The sequence below is a fragment of the Citrus sinensis genome, chromosome 1 (assembly GCF_022201045.2).
Source record: "Citrus sinensis cultivar Valencia sweet orange chromosome 1, DVS_A1.0, whole genome shotgun sequence".
Taxonomy (NCBI): Eukaryota; Viridiplantae; Streptophyta; class Magnoliopsida; order Sapindales; family Rutaceae; genus Citrus; species Citrus sinensis.
In genome coordinates, this window is record NC_068556.1 from 10,869,256 (window position 1) to 10,876,811 (window position 7,556).

Sequence of the window (7,556 nt, forward strand, 5' to 3'; positions counted from 1 at the left end):
AAAAGGTATCGAAACAAAACAAGAGATTGAAAGGCAAGAAATGCACATTTTTAAACGTTTTTTTCCTACTGTAGTTAGAAAGGTTGATAAATAAATTGAAGTTATTGTATATATTATGTATATGTAACTCTACTAGTATGAGTGAGAGTGAGAACAATCAATTAATCCAAAAGATTTTAGAAAATCAACTCAAAAAACCAATCAACATCAATGGTGTAAGTAGTGGCGGACCAAGACACTTAAATCGGGGGAGGGGGGCTTAGTTTAAGAAATTTTATTTAATTTGGAGTATTTTTTTAAATGTTCACTTGAATTCATTTTAAATTTCATAAACTCAAATTCCATTGCTTTCTTTTAAATTTTAAATAATAATAGTAATAAATTATTTATTTTAAATGTGTGAAAGTATCCTTTTTCTAAATAGTTTTCACAAAATATTTAAAAAGACAAAATAATATGGTTATTGGGATTTGAACCAAGATTCTAAAACCATCAAATAACATACTTACCATTAAATTACTAAATTTTTGTTATGTAAAAGTGTGTCCCAATTCTTTTTATTTAACTCTTTTAGAAGGGGCTTGGAGTGCATTTAAAAAAAAAAATTAATGGCACAGAAGGAGCTGAAGTCCCTCCTGAGCCTTAGTTGGGTCCACCCATGGGTGTAAGTAACTGAGACAATAATTTCATCAATAAAAATTTAAGAAATAACATATAAATTAGCACTAATGTAAAAACATAATATTTAGAAAAATTGTAAAAAAAAAAAAAAAAGTATACGTTAATACTAGAGATTCAATGGGATGTATTTGAAGAATTTCAATGCTAACGAAAAAGAGAACAAATAGAAAGAATATTTGAACGTTAATTAGAAAGAGATAAAGAAGTATTAGATTTTACAATATGAGAAATATGTATATTTAATAGGGATATTATTGGAATATAGTATTTATTTCCTATTCATACTTTTTTCATTAGATAAAATCACATAATTTTATTTTTTCTATTCAGCCGTAAATATCTAAAAATCATATATAAGTTGAAAAAACAAACAAACAAATTTGAAAACAAACATATGAAGAGTGTGTTTGGGAGTGAGATACTGTAGTTTTTAAGCTGCAACTTCTGTAGAGTAAAAACTACAGCTATAGAATAGAAGTTAAAAAAAAATTACTAAATTATCAAAGGTCAGTTACAAATATTATCATATACTTTAGTAGTTAGGCTATTACCTCACTCCCAAACGGACTAAAAACGCTTAACAAACACGCACTGTGTCCAGAAGTCCAAAACATGATTTAAAAATATTCAGTGGTATTAAATAAAAGGATATTTAGGTAATTTCACTTCAGAGTCTGTCATATTCTTGACGGTTAAAGGCATTATTGAGTCATTTATCTGGGGCAAATCGGCAAATCCCTCGCTAAAAACCAGTTAACCTTTACCAGCACTATCTAAGGGTTTACGATTTTCCAAAATTTTATGGCCCAAATGGAGAGGTCTCAAGTTGAAACGACGTCATTCTGTTTCTCTCCTCATCGCCATCTCAAGAGCGAAACTTACCGTGCTCTAGTTCAGATTCTATCGCATTGCTATGACCACTCTCAAATCTCTGCTGCGCAAGACTCAAGACCGGGTACTTGATTTACACCGTCCATTAGAATTTTAAATTTTAGTTTAAGAAGCTGAATTCACGTTTTATTTTAGGAACTCTTATATTAACAGATTTGATTACCTAAAATTTGCTTGAATATTACAATCCCTCTGTTTCAATATGCTTCTGCTACTATTACTTTCAATTATGTTATTCTTTTTTCTGTGTGTGTGTGTGTTTTTTTTTTCTTTTACATTTTTATTTTTTTTCTCTTTTAAAGGAATGTGTGGGAGTGGCGAATTGGTGGGTCCCAATGCTGCGGTGGTTGATAACTCCTTGGCTGAGAAAGACAAAGCTGGTGACGAAGATAGATGGTTTGGTGACGCTCAAATTGTGCTGGATGAGATACAGGATATATTGCAAGTAGAAGAAAATGGCAATTTGCTGAAGCAAGAGCTGGCAGTTTGTGATGGTGACTATGAGACTGGTAACTTTGATGAAGGGTTAGGGCAGCAACGAATGTTAATGGATGAGTTAGAGCATATTCTGAAGGGAGATGTAATCTTTGTCCACGAAGAGGATGCATTGGTGAATGATCGACAGGAACATGTTGATATTCAACAAATTGTTAATGTGGAATCTAGGAGTGAGGCTGAGCTACAAGTAGATAAAGGAGACAGTAATTTAGATGTTCCTAAGTCATTTGATTCTTCTGTAGACAGAAATATGGATTCTCACGCCTCAAAACCGGCTGAGGATAGTGAAGAGAGAAATTCTAAATTGAGGACAAATTCATTGGAATTTGAGAATGAAATGCAGCAGAAGGAGATGGAAGAGGAGAAATTAGTTCATACAAATGGCATAATTGGTGCCCATGATCATAGGGCTGAAGATGTAGAGGTTGAAGAGGGAGAAATTTCTGGCCACTTTGAGGTTGACGAAGTATCCATTGATATGATAATTGACAATGCTGTAGTGTCAAATGAAAAGAAAGAAGACGAGGAGCAAGTTTCCAAAGATGTAACTGATAAGACAGACTTCCCTTGTAATGAAAAATGTGGAGGCACTGAGAAATTTTCTGACTCCACTTCTGTTTGTTTGAATGCTGTCGACCATAACGCTAGTGGTGGAACAGTGGAACTCCAAGAAACTGTTAGAAATGAAACACAATGCAAGACCAAAATCTTTGCTGATGGAACTGCCACAATGGCCATAGATCCAGACAGGTATAATAGCATGCCTGGTGTTGGAAGAAATAAGAGGAAAGCTAGTAGAGATGAGGAGGGTATCAGCAGTTTTTCAGCATCTCTTGATGATTCAACAGTGCAGAAAGAAGTTGTAAAGCAAAGGGTGACTCAAGAGCAAGGAATTACGACCAAAGACAAGGTGCAATTCTTATTTCTTATAGTACTTAATTTACTATTTTATATATGTGTTCGCTACAGCAATATAGTGATAAATTTGTTTCATTACATCTGTTAATGTGCTCCACTGTGTAGTATATGTTTGATTTTCTTCTTTTCTTTTTTCCTTTTCTTTCTCCATTATTTGATAATTTATAATGCACGGCCTTTATTGCCAAGGAGGCTTTTTGATTGGTCATCATGTATGCCTCTCTGTTGTTTATATACAATCCACAACTTTTAGTTTGTGGATCTGGCTTAACTTTCAAAATATGGTTCTGGGGGAAATTGTGGATTACAACTTTTGGCAATCTCTAGCTACAAGCATGGCCGCAACTGTCATCAGATTTGGACAAGTTAATTGTACCTTCATGATCATTGCTGTGAAATGGAGAGTGTCAACCATATGCATTGCAAATTGTGTGACTTGTTGAAATAATACGTTTGTTTCATTCTTCCTTTCACTTTCCGAAGCAGAATTTATTCTGAAACCAGTCATTTTGAGGGTGCAATTAATATGTAATCCACTGGCACTTTTTTTTTCTCTTAGATGTACATGCAACGGACACGAACATACTTGTATACAATAGCGACAGACTTTCTCTGTAATGTCTGGTTATAAATATCAGAGAGAGGCTGCTGAATATGATGTTTAAATGCATTTTACCATGTTTTTATTTTTGTATTGCAATTTTGGTCCACTGGAAACATTATGGTATTTTGTTGTTTTTTGCAGTTGGATTCTGGTGCTTGCAATAAGAGAAAGCGGAGTGCTCTGTCTAAGGAAAAGAAAGCAAAGAAAAAGGTTTACACCTTTTTATTTTTGTTCTTCGGTTGTTTGAAGGATTTCTTTCATCTATCTAGGTCATTAATTCCTGATTAATTCTGATGAAATTAATTATTCATTTCTCTAAAATCATTTTAAGATTGATTTATGTGCTTCCTAAACCAAAGTGCCACCATGTACATTCATTACATTTTCTATGTGTTTTCGAAGTGTATAATTAGTTTAACATTGGAATTTTCTTTTTCAGCAAAAAGAACGCAAAAAACGTGCAGAAAAGAACCGACAGCTTGGCGTTCGAAGGTTGAAATTGCCCCAAAATTTGAAACCAAAAACTGTTAAATATTGCCACCATTATCTCAAGGGAAGATGTCAAGAGGTCGTACAATTTTCCATTTTTTTAGGATTTTATATTTTTATATTGATTTTGAATTGCTCTGGAGTAGATGTGTACTCATTTTTTGCATAGTACGAGGAATTTCACTTAGCTGTTTTCTAATCATTATCAAATGATCTAGTCTCTTTTAGTTGTTTTCGCTTTGCTGTTGCTAATTATTACTACCATTATTATTATTACTATTTTTTGGTTTTACAGGGTGACAAGTGTAAATTTTCACATGATACCGTACCTTTGACAAAGTCCACGAAGGTAATTCAACTTCTTGATTACAAATTTTAATCTTTTGCTAGTAATGCAATCTAATCTGATACATTGTTGTAGCTATACTTTTGTAACTACTGGAGGCTGAATATCTTGATTTTATTACAATTAACCAACCTGTAGTTTGTTGCCATGGCTAAAAAACGTTGGCTTAACTTCTATGCTCACATTTTATTCAATATGTATTCTGTAAACTGAATTTGTATTATGAGGAATGTTTAGTAGCATATAATTAAAAGATCTTAGTTCTGATTCCCGGTACTGCATTAACTTACCCAGACGACCATCGGACTATAAAGTTAAAAGAAGAAAGAAAGAAAATTAATCATATAATTCTCTTTAATTAGAATTTATTTATTTTCCATGGAAAAGTTGCTGGTTCTGTAAAGCTCAATTCTCAGTTTCTCTTGCATTTTAATGATGCAGGCATGCTGTCATTTTGCACGAAATTCATGCATGAAAGGAGATAACTGTCCATTTGATCATGACCTCTCTAAATATCCCTGTGAGAATTTTGTGGCCAAAGGCTTTTGCAACAGAGGTGATAATTGTTTGTTTTCACACAAGGTACCTTCTTCTTGCTATTGCAAGATGCTTCTTCATTTGTGCCACTATCATTGCTTTAATTTTCTGTGTAGTATAATTTCTTAAGCTGTTCAGTTTAAGGCTTGTTTGGATTAAGTGAGTTGAGTACGTAATTTTTCTTTGCTTCAGCTACCACCCAAGGAACAGGACCCGCCTACTCCAAGTACTTGCACACCTGAACTGAAGCCTTCACCTCCGTTGTATGCTTCAAATTTGTTGAAGCCACTAAACAATAACAAAGTCTCCCATCAGAATGTTGATGCACTATCCAACCATGGGAAAGTTTCTTCTTTCAAAAATATAGAACAAAGTGTGGCAAAGAGTATACTGAAGCCACCTGCACTTGCACCTAAAGGTATTAGTTATCTCTTTCTGGGGAAGTCATCATTTCTTGAAGCCAGCAATCTTGGCCAAGGCATCTCATCTCCAAAGAAGAGCGACAGTAGCAAATTCGCAAATCAGACTGCACAAATTGCATCTGATTCTGTGCAAAGTAGGGATGAAACTCCAAGGAGAATTCCAGTGGCAACAAAGGGTGTAAATTTTCTTTCTTTTGGCAATCGTTCATTGGAGGATTCCAGTGGTAAGAAATTAGCTAACTTGTTTTTGAATCGGGAAAATGGTGCCAAAACATCACTATCAAACAATTTTGGGTTGCATGAAACATCTAGCTCCTCTTCCTGTGGAGAGAATGATGCCGAAGTTGGAAATGCAACGACCCAAATATTCTCAAATAGTGTTCAAAAGTCAAATGATATGCCGAAGAAAACCCAACCTGCAATTACACCTCGGGGATTGAACTTTCTTTCTACTGGAAAAGCCTTGGCCAATAACACTATTAGTAATAATCAAGCTAGATTACGTTCCAGTGCTGGTGATGTTATCAATAGATCTCTTGAAGAGAGTCCAAATACTCCCAATATGTCGCAAAATTCAAGTGCAAATCCATGGAGTCTGCCAGGTTCTTCATTTACTTTAGGTCACTCTTTAGATCACTCAGCACAAGGGTACTATAGAAGTACATCAAACTCAGCTCAGAGGGCACTAGAATTTGCAACAAAGATTGAACCCAAAGTGAAGACTAATCAGTCTACGGTTGGAACTGCAGTCAAATAATGCAGCAAGGGGTATTAGATAGTGGTGGCAGTACCGTATGTTCATATAATGACTCAGCGAAAGCCTCAAAAACTCTGGACTTCTTGCCTGGTGTTAGTAATAGAACAAAGCAGTAGACACTCGATAGCCAGCGGTTTAGTTGAGAGTTTGGCTTTGATATACATGTGGCTGATTCTTTTGGAGTCTCGGCATCTGTATATCTTTCATTGGAAAATGTTAAGAAAATAAGCAGGTGAGTTTTTACTTCTATCTATGTGATTATCGCTCTCAATGCTTCACATTAGCTATCTGCTATTGATTTAGAGAACCGAAGCTAATGGAAGTAGTTTATGGTATGGATGGAGTTTCATAACTGCAGTTTGCAAGTCAATGAAGATGAAGCAAAATTTCTCCGGAATGGTTCATGTATCCAAAATTGAGGTTGGCACTTGACAGCAGGCTTTGGTAGGCTGTGGATCTGTTGTCCGTTTAGCAGCTGTATTATGGGCGCTTATGACTGGAGACTATTCAGTTTTGATTAACTTAAGGTTGGCCAACTATTCCTAGTACTGATAGTTGATTTTTGCTCGGTGACAATTGATAATAGTGTATATTGCTGTTACCATCTTAAGTAGGCTTGGTAAAATTTGATATGACCCACTCATACGGTACGAATCAATACAACAAAAACAGTTGTCGGGTCAACCTTTATTGGGTTGGGTCATTAATGAGTCAACTCATTAAAACTTGTCCCATAAGGGGCAGGACTTAGATTTAAATCCATTTCACTCAGTCGAATAACACTTAAAATTAATAGTTTAATAACTGAAATTATAAACTTTGAAAGAAGTGAATTGATTTTTTTTAATATTATATGCAAAAAATAAATTGAATGTAAATTGACTAATTATATAAAATTATCAAAAGCCCTAAAATCCCTAGGTATTTGTTGTAAAACTTGGAGTTTTTTTTTTTTTATTCTGTTATACACAGATTGTTACTGATATTACATCAGACATTACAATTAATATTTATAATCATATTATACAACTGTGACCATTGTTATATATTGACACACTGAAGCACTTGCTCAGATACTTTAAATTTTCTCTAATATTCGAGGGGTGCCTACTCCATCACATTTCATTAAGGAGAGACTGTCTCCACTCAATTAGTTGATAATTGAGAGAGTACTGAAACTAACCTCCATAAAGTTCTTATGGAGACTCGAACCCTTGCACTTAACATTGTAAGTGCAAGGTTTCTCTATTGGTGTAAAACTTGGAGTTGTTATTGACTCATTAAATGACTTTTCAGGTAATGCAAATTTCTTTCTATGTTTTTTTTCCCCCTCTTAAGACTTTAATAACTAATATTGGTGTCTAGCACTAAATTATTGATAATTTGCTGATTATATTATTAGATCATATTAAA

At 34.3% G+C, this 7,556-nt stretch overlaps 1 protein-coding gene across 3 annotated transcripts; it reads left to right on the forward strand.

Moving 5' to 3' along the window:
- Positions 1–1,401: 1,401 nt before the first annotated feature.
- Positions 1,402–6,850, forward strand: LOC102615714 (uncharacterized). 3 transcript variants are annotated; one of them, XR_370371.4, is made up of 8 exons: positions 1,402–1,636; positions 1,875–2,980; positions 3,734–3,802; positions 4,032–4,160; positions 4,377–4,430; positions 4,869–5,009; positions 5,157–6,375; positions 6,470–6,850. XR_370371.4 is itself a non-coding variant. In XM_006475414.4 (7 exons), the coding sequence occupies exons 1-7, from the start codon at positions 1,483–1,485 to the stop codon at positions 6,141–6,143; spliced, it is 2,640 nt and encodes an 879-aa protein (XP_006475477.1). In that variant the 5' UTR covers positions 1,402–1,482; the 3' UTR covers positions 6,144–6,850. The 3 variants fall into 3 exon arrangements, 1 of the variants encoding a protein (XP_006475477.1); XR_370370.4 differs by having other exon boundaries at positions 6,502–6,850; XM_006475414.4 differs by having other exon boundaries at positions 5,157–6,850.
- The last annotated feature ends 706 nt before the right edge of the window (positions 6,851–7,556 follow it).